Source organism: Amphiura filiformis, chromosome 7, assembly GCF_039555335.1.
Source record: "Amphiura filiformis chromosome 7, Afil_fr2py, whole genome shotgun sequence".
Lineage (NCBI taxonomy): Eukaryota > Metazoa > Echinodermata > Ophiuroidea > Amphilepidida > Amphiuridae > Amphiura > Amphiura filiformis.
In genome coordinates, this window is record NC_092634.1 from 54,166,272 (window position 1) to 54,183,113 (window position 16,842).

Below are 16,842 nucleotides of genomic sequence, written 5' to 3' on the forward strand. Positions count from 1 at the left end.
ACTGTTGAACAATGATAATAATTTGTGATGCGATCAAGCAAAATCAGTCGGAACTCGGAAATATTAAATTTTAAGTTTCTTATAGGATACTGAAAAGCATTTACAAAGCTGGATTTTGCAGAAAACCCCATCAAAATTGAACAACCATAATCCCAGTCAAAATTGTTCGAAAACCTTAACATGAGTACTGCCAATATGCCCCCATTCCCCCGATCAATGTTGGTAGTTGGCCATGCACCCTTAGAGACATACAACATTGATTGGTGGGGAAGGGGGAGGGATGTAGTAGTAGGAATGGGTTCAGACTTTACACCAAAGAAAGCTAAATTTCAGTATGTTAAGTATAACTAAAATACTGGTTAAAACAATCCTACTTTTACACAAGTGTTCGAACGGCTTATGGCCGGGATTGCAGTTCCAAAGATATGAGCAATTAAAAGAGTTTCCAAAACAACAGGAAACAAAAGTAAATATATTTTCTTTGTTTAGCTATATCTCAAAATCAATATTTCCAAGTTCCAACTGATTTTGCTTGATCACATCACATTTAAGTTTTTACAAGACACTGTTAATACAGATATGATTCTCATGCACTGGCAGTTTTATTTACCAGATTTTGTCACCTTTTTCTATTTCAGTAATTGTAACCCAGCCAAGTATGAATGGAAATGCGAGGCCAATGAAGACGCAACAAACATCAGTGCAGTGTGCAATGTCGTACTGAATCACAAGAATATTGGTATGTGATGATCACTAATGAGTTTTCCTTTGAGTTCTCTAAGGAATGGAAAATCATCATTGAACAGAGAGCAATGTTGTACCCAGCTTGTTAACAGCATCTGATGATATGCAGGGGGGGTCGTTGCAGTGGGGTTCACATATGGACATTTTTTGAAAAGACCATACATACCAGTGATATGCAATACATCAGAGCGAATTTATATATCCCCTTTCGTAAACTAGTGCATTGCATGTGCTTTGCTCAAATGGCATTTTGTGCACATGTGATTCTTTTTAATGGACCTTTTCATTTTTTTAAAGTCTATAGAGATAAAGAATAGAAAAGGCTGGATCGGGTGCTATAGCCTCATTTTAGGGCATTGTAGACACTTAAAGGCTTCATAAAAAGAACCCCATGCAATTGTGTCACAAGATTCACACCAAATGCTACTTGAGCAAGTACAAATATAATTTTAATTATACTTATGGAGAGGGGGCTATAGCTAAAACAAAAAATGTCCTATACCTTAGTGTTTATGAAATGAAGCTTGGTACGGTATGTAGGGGGTTGAACTTCCTCAGATGTGGTGGTTTGCTTAAACTCAACCCCCAAAGAAAATTTCAACCCCCCTAAAGCCAACTCCAAAAGACCCCCCCTAAATAGTGTCAAATTGAAAATTGACCCTGTAAATATACAATTTTACCTTTATTTTTTGCCAAAAATAGTGTAAAGTTGACAATTGGCCTGGTAAACACAAAATTTTATCTTCATTTTGGGCTAAAATTGTGACCAATTGAAAAAACTTTTGTGCTTAGTGCGCAATTATCACGCTAACACAGGACCAAATGATGCCCATCAGGAATTTCTCTGTCTTTGCCCTTCGGACAACAGACCCTGATATGCCACTGTAAAATACTAGGACCCCCAGAAGGATTTTTACAAAGAACACACTGAAGATATTTTATACTTTCATTACCTGATATATTATAGTTTCAGTTTTTTAGTCATGAGCATTTTCTTGCTTAAGCAGGAATTGCTGTTTTGTTGCCCAAATTTCTATGTTTTTAGCCCGTTTTGGAGCATTTTTGCCACATAATCCACTTTTTCCTGCTTTTCAGAATTTTTCTGATTTTGCATGGAAATGTATTCTCATGCTTGATTATTTTTGTTACATTTGATACAGAGGCCCCACCAGCCAGTGACTATGATATTACAGTGCTTTACCCTCAGTCCTGTATGGCTGATGGTGATACCTACTTGATGGGAGATGTGATGGTAAGACCGGGCTGTGAAGTCTGGTAAGTAGTCCCAAAAGAAGCTAAAATTTCAAATGGAGTCACCAAAATGGGTTGCTCCATTTGAAATCTACACTCCCTGTGCGGAAGATTAAAGTCATATCTTCCATACAGGTTGATCAGCTCGTAATCGGCGGGCCTTATTACATCGCTGATTAATATCAATATATTTTATTTTGAGAATTGTCTTGTGAAATCTCGCCAGAAGCATCACAAGTTTTTAATTGAAGTCCTATACTTTGTCTACTTTCTTTAACACGCAAAATATAGACCATACAGGTCAACTATATCAATCTTATCGCCAGCCAACATTTTGGCATAGTGGTAAAAGCCTAACAATTCCCACCGATTACGAACTGATCAAAGTATAGGGGTGTATTCAACTGGAATAGCACATTCTGCAAGCAGATACTGAACAAAAGAATCACCTAATTATTCAGCTGGGTTGTGATGTTAAAAAATAATAACACACTGGTAACAAAAGTTATGTATATTATAGGGGCAAGGAATCCAGTTTTTACACTGGAATTTCAGTGACTCAAGACAAGCGGTACATTATTTATGATACGAAAAGAGGTACCGCTAGAATGTACCTCATTTCTTAACATATATAATGAACCACTTGTCTTGAATCACTGAAATTTCAGTGAAGTAATTGGATTTCTTGCCCCTATAATATACGTAACTTTTGTTACCAATGTGTGGTTATTTTTTTAGCAAAATGCAAAATTAGTGGCAAAATTTATCAGGGGGTGTAGTACCACCTTAAATTCTTTGATTTCCAATAACCTTCAGTTGGTATATGATGTCACCTTGTGATGTCATTTGGCAAGGTTAAGTTCTGATAGTTCTGTCCCAGGCACATGAAAGATCATTTCCAACCCCTCCACCACAGTTTGGGGATGGTTGTTTTGCCCAAACCCAGATGGCTTTTGGTTGCTCCCTAGTTCATAATACTGTACTTTGTACAGTGGTGGCACTACAGGGGTGGGGGGCAAGGGGGCATTTGCCTCCCCCAATATTTTTCCTGTCCCCCAGTTCCCCCCAGTTTTAAGGCAAAGTGCCCCAAATTAGGTAAATTTCCACTTTTTGCGGCAATTTTGCATAAAATTTGTAGATATTGCCCCCCTGAAATTCACTTCCCCCATGCCCCCCCCCAAAAAAAAATTCTTGGTGCCGTCACTGGCTTCGCAGTCAGTTGGTACCAGTATGAAGAGTTAATCTGGTTGACAAGTATTAATTCATTCTTTCCTTAATTTACGATTCCCAGATGATATAGAGGATTCACTGCAAGTAGATATTGTGTTTTATGTAGAAATAGATTCATTCAAAAAAGTGTATGTTGTTTTGATGAACCAATCCTTGTATATTTGTATACAGTGTGTGTGTGGATGGATGTTGGTATTGTGAAAGGGATGATACATATTGTGATGCAGGTAAGGCAACAAAATATGTGACGTGTCATGTCAAAAGCAGACACTTTTGGGCAGGATCATAAATGGAGAAATAGCCAAAAATCTGCCCCGGGGTGATTTTTTAACAATTTGGGTTTGTTGCGAATTGGTGATGTTATTAATGTTAAAAATATTGTCTGAGTTTCAGACCGGAATATAACTGGCATCTTGAATTTTTTGAGACATTTTTCAAGGTACTTCCTACCTCAACATTGTCAATAATGTTTTCAAAGGCCGATATCTCAATTTCCAATTTTATAATACCATAGCTTACGAACTAAATATCTTTGCTTAGGAATGTCCGATTTCATCGGGGAAAATGGCGTTGTGGAGCAAAATATCTCTTTATTTAACATATGTAAAAACCTCGAAATTGATAACCTGCCCAAAAGTGTCTGCTTTTGACATGACACGTCACATATGTTGTTACTAATTTTTCCTATTTTACATGCTTGTTATTATTAATCCAATGTGGGCATAATGAATTTAGTGCAGGCATAGGACATCCCTACCACCCCCACAAAAGAAAAGGTTAGGCTTGTCCTTCATCAAGACATCTACTGAGATCCAAAATCACTGAAAATTGTGATATTTGGGGTGGGGGAAATTGTGCAATTCACCCTTTGCATGGATCCGCCATCTTGCTACTGAAATGAGGTCCTCCCTGCAAACTCATGCACTAAAACTGCATTATGTTTCTTACACTTTTTTTAGCAAATTGCACCCTATTTAGCAAGTTGCACCCTATTCGGTAATTCTCGTGTTTCACAATACGATGCGCCGCCAGCGGTTGCTCTTGGCAGTCAAATTTTTGACTCCAGAGTCGATATTGCCGTTCTAGCTGCTATTGAATTTTCACACGAGTGTGATAATAAATATGTTGATAAATAGATAGAAAATGGATCTACTATAATTGTAAATTGTTGTTTTAGTGTGCATTGGCATGTAACATCATTATAATGACATTTAAACCCATAATGATGTATGTTCCTGGACATGGTGTTTGCTTCGCCACTCAGGTATTGTTTGTTGATATTTTGATATTATTGTATTATTAATAATTGTGCAATTTTGGTTATTAATTATGTTTAAAAAAGTGTGCAATATGTTTCTCATAATATTCTGCCTACACCTCGTATAACTCAAGTTATTTTCTTGGTTGTTCTCGTGATTGCTCTTTTCATTTGAGTATTATACCTGGTGTAAATATGTTTTGCTTCGCCACTTTTGGTGTTGTTTGCGTTAAAAGTATCCATTTGTTTGGAATTTTTCATATTCAATTTGATTTGTGTCTTGCCATTTTTGATATTACATTGAATTGATCATGTGTTTAATTGCCTCGCTGTATACTTCATTTTCATTTTTGTTGTTTTCTACTCACGTGTTATTAATGTAGTGTACAGCTTGGCGGTTTAAAAAATTGTGTTTTATGATTCTAATTTCATCTCTGATATTTGTTTGCAGTATATTGCCGTTGTTTATACAAAATTGTTATTTGGTTAAACTTATTTTGCTTTATTGCTCATGCCGTCACTTTGAACATTTCACTTAGTTGTTTCTCTGCTCATTTTGCATGCATTTTTTCCGTGCAATCCCTTTTGTGCAATGTTCATCGTGTGCCTATTTCCTTTGCTTCTTATTTCTTAATGATGTATATTTATAATTCAATGGGTATTTTGTTTTTATGTACACATGTTTTAATTGTAAAGCGCCTTGTGGTCTTTGATGTAATGCGCTATATAAGAATAAATTATTATTATTATTATTATTATTGTATTCGTATTATGTGGGCTTTGGATGTCGACATTTTCCCATGATGCACTGCGGATTTTGGCCTTGACCCAACGACCGCTGGAGGCGCATCGTATTGTGAAACGCGAGAATTGTACTGTAATGCAATATAAAACAATTGAACCAAATCATTGTTTTCCTACCTACAGCTGGTAATCTAATTGAATCTGCGGGATCATGCAGTGATAGAGTGGCACCATTTTATCCACTGGGAACCTACGCACAAGAAGGACCACACTACAGGTAAACATTGTTGATGACCTACATTGCCTTGATAAAAGTTTTTGGGACACCTGACAATTGCACTGTTTTATATTATAGCCTATTATTTGTTATGTGCTAAAATGCCACTTTGGCATCAAGCCTAACAAAACAATTTTCATGTGCCATGGTCAACACCTCTTGTGACCAAGTTTGATATAAAATTGGATCGGTTGAGCCCATATTTATTGGTCGAGCTATGAGTTTTAAAATATTGGACGAGACGTAGTCGAGTCCAATATTTTACAACTCATAGCGAGACCAATAAATATTGGGCGTAAAGCATCCAATTTTATCATTATTATGTTTTGGATCCAACATTATCACAACTTGGATCCATCAAAACATAATAATGGTCCAATTTGGTCAAAGCATGTCTGAGCTAGAGCACTATTGACAGGAAAGGGTGGAAAAGGAAGCACAAAACTGACCACTCGAATAAATAAACCCCCCCCCCCCAAAGATAAGAACACAATAGTAAAATGTAGATAGAAAGCATATGACAAGTTGAGAGCCAAACCACATAAAAGGAGAAATAACTTGCATGCATGCATACCTTACAAGCCAGCCTGGTATCTTTATATATGAATTAAAAATTACTGCCTTGTTTCCTTTTTTTAGCATTTGTCTTTTCGGAGAATGGGAGGAAGCATCATTTGCTGCTACAATAAGTAAGTGTCGTCCAGTCAAAGTGGGTTTTGACTCACCACTAATTGCAACAGAATTTTTTTCACTCCTATGAATGTCAGAGATGTCCCTGAACAGCATACAAAAGTATACTAAAATATACTTGGTGGAAAGATAGTTTTTAGGCGGGAAAAGGTCATACAGGGTCAAATTTCAAAATCGCTCCAATCATTTTAAAAACTATACCAAATTATTCCTCTAGTCATAAGGATTCAGAAAAATATAGTTTGCCATATCTGTGATGTACGGTTCTTGAGTTATAACCAAAAAGGTCAAAGGTCAAATGTTGTGTTCAACAGAGGTCAAAAACTGAAAATTGTCTGATTTTAACCAAAATGGTCTCAAATTGTTCGGCTTACAAACATAATTCATTTAAAGAATATTTGCACTGTTTAGGTTGTTTAATTACATGCGTAACATCGAAAACTAGCTCGGGGTCAATAGAGTTCAATGGTCAATGACCTCTTTTACCCTGCTACCTAGGTAACGAAACATCCAAGATATGGCAAACTATTCTTATTTTGGAGTGTTTTTAAAGGACGAACACATTGAGACCATTTTCAAGGAGATCGGAGCATTTTTTCGAAGTTTTCCACGTGGAGCCCAAAATTTGACCTTTGACCTTTTTGCTTATAACTTGAGAATGGTACATCACAGATATGACAAAATATACTTTTTCTGAATCCTTGAGACTAGAGGAATGCTTTGGTATAGGTTTTAAAAAGATTAAAGCAATTTTGAAATTTGACCCTGTATGACCTTTTCCGCCAAAAAACTACCTTTCCACCAAGTATATTTTAGTATATTTTTGGTATGATGTTCAGTGGACATCTCTAAAATGTATAAAAGTGAAAAAAATTCTGTTGCAATTAGTGATGGGTGACACCACTAATTTGTTTACATTGACTGGACTTTATGTAAGTTTGTTTGATTGTTTGTACATTATGCAACATAAGTACATTAGTGCATGGTACTATGGGTTTGGGATTTTGCTTACCTACATTACTATTTTTTTGGCATCCTTAAACCTGAAATGATAAAAATTTGATTGGTACCATTTTTTTCTATGCCCCCCTGGTGTTCCCACAAGGGGTCAAAGGTCACAGTGCGGCCAAAACTTAAAAGTAGTCCCATCATGTATCTCAAATTGTTCCTCTCATCACAGAAAATGAAAAAAGTCAATTATCATATTTTTCTATGGTGCTTAGTTCAGGAGTTATAAGGTCAATGTTAAAAATTTCATACACAAGAGGTTAAATTTAAGAATGGTCCCATTTCATCGAAACTGGTCTCAAATTACTTAATATAAGAAATCTCAAACATTATACTTAATACACAATTTTAGTGCAATTTTGTATAAATTTGTCATATCCCCCTTCAGAGTTCATGCAGCCAAAGTCCAATAGAAAATGATTTGCACATTTGACCCAAGATTAACTTTTGACCCCATTATGACCTTTGACCCCTTGTGGGAAGCATCGGGAGAATAGAACAAATGGAATCAATTTTAGTTTTATCCTTTGAGGTGTAAGGATACCAACAAACGTTGGTTCCACTAATGTAGGAAAACTAGATGCTAACTAAAAACTCACCCCATAGTGCCCACCATGCACTAAATGTTATACACAGAGCAATGTGTGTAAATGTAATCACAGCCAGTTTTGAAAAGAATAGGGTGTTCACTCCTGGCTGTCCTTAAACGTGACGTCATCCACCAATTTCCGATACCCCTCGCATGTGAGAGCAGGGGCTGGCACAATTGATATAAACATTACGTCATCCACCAATTCCAGATACCCCTCGCATGTGGGAGCTGTTCATGTCACTCACTTTCATTTCATTGAAAAAAGTTCAGGAAATTTAAATGACAAAACCGTGGAGAGCTATTTATTTATCTACATTTATAAAGGTCGACCAAAAACAAGGAAATATTGCTAAAAAAAAACTTGTGGAACAATATTGTTTTGGTATTCAACATGATTCTATGTTTACTTCACTGAATGTATACAATTTTTGGGGTTGCATGCACAGTACACTGGATGAGGGTCCTGACAACAATTGGTGTTATAATAAATAGTCTTGCTTAACCCTAATATGCTTGTATCACAGACACTATACACTCATAAAACAACCTCTGAATGTTCAGGTATAAAAGCTCATACTCCACAACATCAGAACTTGTGAGTTCTGATTATTGACTGCAGGCAGTTTTGCCAAAATTTTATGCCAAGGCGTGGCTAATTGGCTCACCAAGCCGCGATGAATGAATCCCAAGTAGCCCAATTTTTTTCAGATTAAGAAAGCGCCCAATAATGGTTTTACCTGAACTCAGAACATAATTCACCCAATTGGGCGAAGAAACTCTTGACTTCAGCGACTCCAAACCTTTTATAACTCAGCTCAGCTGAATTGATTGACCAATGCATCAAATTAATGCCGCGGCCTGACATTTACAAAAAGCAGCCCAATTTGTAGGTAAGTAGTGGCATGGTTTTATGGTGGCGGCAAGTGATCACCAAGTAGCCCAATTGTGTGCCTAAGGCATCACTGAATAGGTTAGTGATATATGACGAACGCTGGGAATAAGACTTTTTTGTTTGTTGGTTTCTTTGATTGTGCTTACAGGAAAGCAAGGTGAATGTCCTGTGTATGATCCGGTAGTAGATGGAGATACCACCTGTGAGGCCGCTGATAAAACAAACCAATGTCTATTTGATTCTCGATGTGGTGGTGATTCCAAGTGCTGCTTTGATCAGTGTCAAATAGCTGAGTGCACAGGCGCAGGTAAGTTGGTCTTTATATCATAGTTCTCTGCGTGTGGGGGTGTGTGCGTGGGATGCTTTTGTGAACACCGGCAAACAAGGACACACACAGCAGAAAAAATCATATATTTTAGTTCTTTGCGTGTGGGGGTGTGTGCGTGGGATGCTTTTGTGAACACCGGCAAACAAGGACACACACGTCCGGGACACACACAGCAAAAGTCTGTGTGCAATTGCAGTCTGTGGTAATCTGTGGTTGCTGGATGGTGTTGGGCGATGTAGGGTAGTCCGCACATGGATAGTGAAAAACTTACTATATGTCTACGGAAGAGCAAAACTAACTAGAAACAATGTATGTTAGTCCGCAGTTGGATAGAAAAAACCCTTACCTGTAACCAGGGACGCACACAAGATTTTTTGCATTCAAACCATGGACATAGCTCCAAACAAGCCCTGTCCTCGGTTTGTGGAGGTCTGCAACAGTAATTGCATGCAAAATGCATTTGAGAAATATGTCTGCTATTGTGCATTAAAAATAGCAACCTCGGTTAATAGATGTATTTTTTTGATGGGGATATGGTTACCAGGTCAAACTTCAATGGAGCATAATATGCTATAAATGAGGGCATGAAATTGCAAAGGTCATATTACATAATCAGTTTCTGCATGGGCAGTGAGGGGAAGTATTAAAAAAAATTTATTGTTATTTTACTTATACAGCCGCTTTAACATATTCAGCGGAGTGTCCTTCTATACCAGATGGACCAGGCCCGTGTTTGAATGTATGTACTCCTGCTACTGTTGCTGACGATTGTGCGGCAGATCAACTCTGTTGCTCTAATGGCTGTGGATATGAGTGCTCCAATGGAGTGACATATGATCCAGATACACACATGATAGTTGGCCAAGAAGGTAAGTTGATCTTACTCCTGATATTGAAAAGACTATAATATACTGAGCATAGGACATTTTTTGCACATGTTTTTGAAGTTAGTCAGGACCACAGACTACTACAGACCATGTATCAACAGTCAGTCTCCGTGCATAATGCTGTGAATTCTCACATAATCATGAGGGCCGATTGTTCCATCATACCATGTCTAACAATCATGCCAGCATTGCGTGCCTTCGCGTATATAGCGGTAGAGTGTTGCGTACCTGCGATAGAAGACTGTAAAAATATGTGGTAAGTGTGTAGCAGTTTTGCCTGTTGCATTTCATGGAACAATTGGCCCTCATTATCGGGTGATGCTGAGACTTTGACTGCTTGGACACGGTCTGTTAACCTTTTCGTCCATGGTCAGGACACTGAAGTCAGCCTTAGATGTAGTTGGTGGTCTCATGGCACAGTTTGGACATTACCAATGAAACTATTGCATCTAGCGAAGGATATTTAAGGGAATCTATCTGAGGCTTAAGGTTAAAGGAAAGATAAACTTTGACAAGTTTATAACCACCAGTTAGTTAGCTAATTGGTGGTTATCCCATATGGTTCCCTAAATAGTAAAGTATCCAAACTGAAGGTGTCCAAACTGAAAGTAAAATGGATTTTGTATAAAATATGCAAAGTAGACAAGATCCTGGAGAGATTTGTGAAAGCAGAAGCCAGCTCCCTTGATCTTTGTGTACATTACCTAGTATTATGACAACTAGTCACTATTGTCCAGGCAGGGAAGAATTAATGACCTAACTCTTCCCTGTTTTATGCTAAAGTAGCTCTGGTTTTCCTCAAAATCATAATTTAATCTTCATTGACTCCTATAAACTTCTTCTTTTTCCCTCTCTTTTTTACCTTTTTCAAAACACAAAATTCTTCCTTAAAGAGGACAAATTATTTCATCCCTTTGGGGTGAATAATGAAAGAATAGACGTCCCTGGTTAAAAAAGAAATAATAGTGAAAATGACCCTATGATAATTGGATGTTAGTTTTTGGGTATCATGATATTTATGTTAGGTATACTCGAGATTGTTCAAGGGGTTCTGATAGAAAGAATATTAAAAATGACCCTGTAATAACTGGTAAAACAGGTTGGTCACTCAGATTGCTTGAAGTTCAACCAGTATAATTAAAGTAACACTTTGGGGATAGGGTTAGGTTTACAGTGGGGTTAGGACTGGGATGTGAGCTTAACTACTCAAAACAGGTGAACTTTAATATAATTGTGTTAGTTTCCCAGAGATAACAGTATTTTTTTGAGTTCCCAAGATTTAGATTATACACAGTGCAAGGGGTTCTGATATTTTTATTCACCTTGATGAAGAGAAACTTTAGTCATTGTAATCCTTAATATAACAATGAACAAAATGATGTTAAGATTTGGTATTTATTTGCTTTGAATATTAGATGAGGATAGAATTGAGTTACGGCTGTGTGATTTGAACGGAGAATTGAAACCAACAGGATATCAAGATTCCACCGATCCAAATGATCCCTGCATTGTGCGGTAAGTGAAGCAACTTAAGATTAAATATACCCAAACTTTGGCCTTCACAACAATGTGTTGTTATTACCATGAGTCAAATTCACTATTGTAGTGTGACATCAAAATCAATACTGAGTTTCCAGGTCAGCTGGTTCACGCTCTCTGTGTTCGGAACCTCAATCAAAATAAATTACAACACACTATGATGGCTAATTAATTAGGATAATGTGGGAGCTCCTGAAGTAAGATTCCTTAATTGAACAAAAGACATGAATTATTAATTAGAATAATGGGGTGATAGAATAATACATCAGGTGAGCTTGAAATGTTTGCGATACAAATTTCATGTTTTGCATACCAGTGTAATTAGTGTTGTAATGCAAATATGTGGCCTATAATGCTTGTTCTGAATATTTTGATGAGGAGTATACTATTTTTGGAATGGGGGAATGCTGTTTCTACATACCGGACATAAAAAAGTTGGTATTGCCCTTAGTACAGCTGCTAATGGAGGCAGATATTACAAAAAAATCTTATCCTCTCTACTCTAGTACTGTCTTTGAATTGTGGGGTAGGTGCAGTGAATGACAAAGATCTCATGGCCAGTTCTGATCTAGGTAATACCTGGCAGTCTGTACACCCTACCCTAGTCATCATGGGAGAACAGAGTCTGATATTGAATTATTCACCCAGGTTGAATAAGAAGTTCAAAAATAATCTGCCACCAAATTGTTTGCACACTTTAAAGGGTTTTAAAAAGTTATTGTAGAGTGGCTCCATATGCACAAAACAAGATAGACCAGGTGTAACATTTGACCTGATTTAACTACAGAGGTTTGGCTTATCATATGGAGGGATTCTTTTACTATTTTCTTTTACTCCTTTATTCCTATTAAAGTCCAAAAGTTAAAACTGCAGCCATCTAATATTAAGCTACAAGTATTTGCCCTTAGCAGGATCTCCAATATAGAATAATTTTTGTAAATATCAAAATGTTCCTTCTCCGTAGGTCTAATCTCCATAGTTAGACCAGGTCTAAAGTTTATACACACAAACCCAAATGATATGTTAATGAAACCTTTTAATAATTTTTTCAATAATGTAGAGTCTTATTTGGTGTACTGATTTTTACAGTTAAAAGTGAAATGCCCATAATATATTTGTTGATTATTTGATATTGCAGTGTTTGTGTCAATGGTGAATGGAAAAGCTTTGATGACGCAAATTGTGTGGGTAGGTATTACTGGTACTTATCTTAGACCCTGGTCATACAAATTATTTTCGTCATTGTGCCGTAATTTCTCGCTTATTACATGATTGTAATAATTGAACGACGACAACCTTCACATAGTTGAAGAGTCAACATTGTATGGTAATTTGAGTAATCATTCTAGTATGAAAGTTTATTTGTGTTGGTAATTAATTGTTTAATATGGCACGCCACATGGCTCAAATTGCATCGAGTTCTAAAGAACACACCGACTTTTAAAAATCACATCAAGTTTTAAAAAACGCATCAAGTTTAAAAAGACACATCGGGTTTAAAAAATGCACATCGAGTTTAACAAATGTACGTCGAGTTTAAAAAACACATGTCAAGACTAAAAATGACTTCAAGTTAAAAAACCAAATTAACATGTTGTTGAGTTCAAAAAAAATATGCCAAGAAGCGCTACCTAGAGTTTCTGTTAGACCATTATATATTGGGGTATACATGGTATAGGGGGCTTCTTCTACAAACGAAATCAAACCCTATCGCCCGTTAATCTCATCTTAATGATAAAGAGAACTCTCAAACTCTGGTTATCTCATGTCGTTTGTACAAGAAACCCCCTTTATCAAATATGTGTACCTTCAGACTATTTCTATAGGCACCCAGCAATCGGGTTGTTTGAGCTGTGCATGTAACATGTTCTATCCTACTGCACGCCCAAACCTTTGAAACGCTCAAGCTTAAGGGGGTACCCCTCGATAAATTTGTGTCTATTTTTGCATTTTTCTCATAAACTAATAACACAGTGGTAACAAAATTATGTATATTATAGGGGCAAGGTCCAATTACTACACTGGAATTTCAGTGACCCAAGACAAGCGGTTCGTTATTTATGATAAGAAAAGAGGTACCGCTAGGATGTACCTCATTTCCGATCATATATACTGAACCGCTTGTCTTGAGTCACTGAAATTTCAGTGTAGTAATTGGATTCCTTGCCCCAATAATATACATAACTTTTGTTACCAGTGTGTTATTATTTTTTGAGAAAAATGCAAAAATAGTCACAAATTTACCACAGGGTGTAGTACCCCTTAAAAACGTACATTATCGTTCCATTTTGGGCTTTTACTGATAAATGCAGGAGGTACATTATTTGCTCTCCATGATAGACAAACCAAGATAGTAATGAACAATTTTACTTTCTTTTGTTTCAGATGGGGCACAGCCAACATGCTCATGTACACCAGAAGGTTTAGCACCCGTGGATGATATCCCATTTGGAACTATTTGGCATGTCACAAGATGTGAAGTCTGGTAAGAATACTACCCACAGTAAAATTAAGTATTTCTTGGCCAAACTGGAACACTATAAACACTAGTGGCTCCACGATAATCACATGCGAACAGAAGAAAGCATCTTACATTGCGTACACGCTTAGTACACTTCATGGATGCAACACGCATGTTCCACTTTGGCCAAGAAATACTTAATTTTACTGTAGTGCCAATGTCAAGACAAAGTATATAGTTTGATCAACTCTTAATAGGCTGGAAATGTTAGGCTTTTACCACTACGCCGAAAAGTAGACCCATGTTAAGAGTGATATTAGTGAACCTGTCTGGCCTATATTTTGTGTGTTTAAAAGAGTAGACAAAGTACAGGACTTCAATAAATAATTTGTGATGCTTCTGGCGAGATGTCACAAGACAATTCTCAAAATAAAATATTTTGATATTAATCCGCGATGTTATAAGGCCCGCCAATTATGAACTGATCAAAGTATAGAAACAGTAAGAAGTGGGCCGCCCTCACTCTGGCCCCACTCCACATATTTTCTCTGGCCGTATTGTCTGGCCCTAGCAGTTACCTGGTTGGCCTCACCCTGGGTGGTCCTAGTTTTTTGAAGGCTTCAGAATGGAGCTATTTGATGTTGGGCCACAGGCATGGTGTCAATCCTGGGGGACAGGTGGGATGTGTCTCCTTTTGACAAAACTCCCCATTTTTTGTTATTTTCAGCAACTTTTTGACAATTTAGGCCGAATGCGGGGGGGGGGGGCACTTCAATATGAAATGGATATAGGTGTAGGGCTGACACTTTTGCAGTAAGGGGCATTCGGTGAGAACAAAATGTAAAAAATATGGGATCATTGGGTGAGAAAATGGCCTTTTTTTAAATGGAACCTTTGGGTGAGAGCCGAAACAGCGCCACAGAAACCTTGAACATCGAATTTCTAGTTCTAAATAGCTTCAAATTACTTTTTTTTCCAAATTAAGTAACAAAATCAGTGATAAATGAAAGTTGCAGTTCAAATTGAACTTGTAAGGGTCTTTGGGTGACAGATCAGATGGAAAAATAAGGGGTCTTCGGGTGACAGAGTATGTGTTCATAAAAAAATATGGGGTCTTTGGGTGACATCGACGCTGAAAAGGGGGGTCTTTAACAGCCCTACATACGCGTCACCTCCAAAGTGGATCAACATATCCCAATTTGAGTACACATCATTATTTGTGAGTGTGACCAACTGGAGGTAGGGGCTTCACTAGGCCTCACTCAGATTACAGTGGGTCCAGAGTGGGGCTGACCCCACTAGTGTGAGACCAATTTGTGCTTTCACTCTTAATCAGGGGTGTGAGTTGCCACATATAATAAAAAGCTGTAAACAGCTAGCAAAAAGATGAAAATCAAAACCAAAAAAGCTAACAGTAGCTTAAAAGCAGAACACTCGCACCCCTGTATTGATAGTTCAGCTAGTTTGTGGACATGTTTTGGAAACTTTGTAGAATAGTGTTCTATTTGTATTGAGTGGTCTATATTGTGAAACCAATTCGGCAATGGTAGTTTGGGAATTTGAATGAATGAGATTAACACATAGGACCTTTAAGTAACAATCATATATCCATAGATTGATAAACACACAGATTGGAATTTTCCATATCTGTGTCCTCTAAGCGTACTCGAATTCAGCGGTACAGCGTTCAGACCTGACGACATCGCTTATCATGGTGTGCTCTCACGCTATTTGCGCTATTTGGGAGTTTGCTCACGCAAACCTGACTTAGCGTCGACCCCCCATAGGCAACATGCCTTCTTTCCACGGTATGCATATATCAGTGTTTAACTTGAGCATAAAAGAAAAGTGCAGTTAATTTTATTTATCAATTTCTTAACTGATTATAGGCTAATTTATTTACTTACATGTATCACAATGGCACATTTTGTTTTGACCATTGTCTGTATTTTGACCTAATCTAGTGCTTGTTTTGATGGCGAGTGGCAATGCAGCCTAATTGATCAGTGTGCACCTGGTAAGTACCCATTTCTTACAGCATTTCTCATAGGTTAATTTGTGATATATTCATATGAGTGACCAATCAAACTACAGCTTCTTTAAACTCAATCCTCTTCAACCCTACCACCATTCTTACCATGTCGCTGATTGGCTCAATACATCATAGTAGTATTCTTGTAATCAATCAGCAGATATATAGTATTCATGCATAATATTAAGCTCACTGTGCATGAATCTGCAAATTATAGTGGTAATTTCAATTGAATGCAGAACACAGCTTTCAAAAGCTCTATTGGATCCAACCGTGATCATATTTTGTGTATTTCAAACTACAATGCGAACACACAACCTTGGATACATAGTACTAACCAATCACTAACTCCCTCCCTCCTTCCCTCCCTCCCTGAAACGTAAGTGTGATATGTTAACAGTTTTTGACAAACGTAATCAGACTTCTTTACCCCTTCCCCTGTAAGGAAAGGACTTAATAAGACATCATCAAACTTTTGGATTGTTCCCTCACTATTAGGCCAAACAAAAAAGTAGGATCTCATGTCCCCTGTGTGCATTGGATTTCTGATGTTGAAAACGTTCAAAAATTTTATTTTACAATTTTTATTTTATTTCCAAAAAATTAAGACAAATTGCCACTGGCAAAACATAATGGGTCAAAATCTGTGAGTTTTCAAGGGGTAACCCCCTGAACACCTGATTTATTGATAAAATAATCACATACTGCATTGGATTTGTAATTGCTTGGGGGGACATCAGGCAAAACTTTTTTTGGCCTTATGAATATCATTTTACTTTTCTCTTTATTTCAGATATGCCAGAACCAGCCCCATGTCAACTCTCAGATTTAGTCATGGTCCCTACTGGACATGCATCTGAAAATGGATGTTGGTAAGTTGTTAATGCTACTGCTGAAAAATGCAAGAAG

General features: G+C 37.3%; 1 protein-coding gene across 4 annotated transcripts in view; it reads left to right on the forward strand.

Annotated features, from left to right (window-relative positions):
* The window catches only part of LOC140157345 (uncharacterized), a 100,430-nt gene that overhangs the window by 39,636 nt on the left and 43,952 nt on the right, over window positions 1–16,842 (forward strand). For all 4 annotated transcript variants that reach the window (XM_072180506.1, XM_072180508.1, XM_072180507.1 and 1 more), the window contains 12 exons: window positions 639–739; window positions 1,905–2,019; window positions 3,397–3,452; window positions 5,411–5,504; window positions 6,144–6,193; window positions 8,835–8,993; window positions 9,692–9,883; window positions 11,317–11,416; window positions 12,579–12,628; window positions 13,826–13,925; window positions 15,866–15,918; window positions 16,727–16,805. In XM_072180506.1, the coding sequence (XP_072036607.1) occupies window positions 639–739; window positions 1,905–2,019; window positions 3,397–3,452; window positions 5,411–5,504; window positions 6,144–6,193; window positions 8,835–8,993; window positions 9,692–9,883; window positions 11,317–11,416; window positions 12,579–12,628; window positions 13,826–13,925; window positions 15,866–15,918; window positions 16,727–16,805 (1,149 nt within the window). The remainder of the gene's footprint in view (window positions 1–638; window positions 740–1,904; window positions 2,020–3,396; window positions 3,453–5,410; window positions 5,505–6,143; window positions 6,194–8,834; window positions 8,994–9,691; window positions 9,884–11,316; window positions 11,417–12,578; window positions 12,629–13,825; window positions 13,926–15,865; window positions 15,919–16,726; window positions 16,806–16,842) is intronic.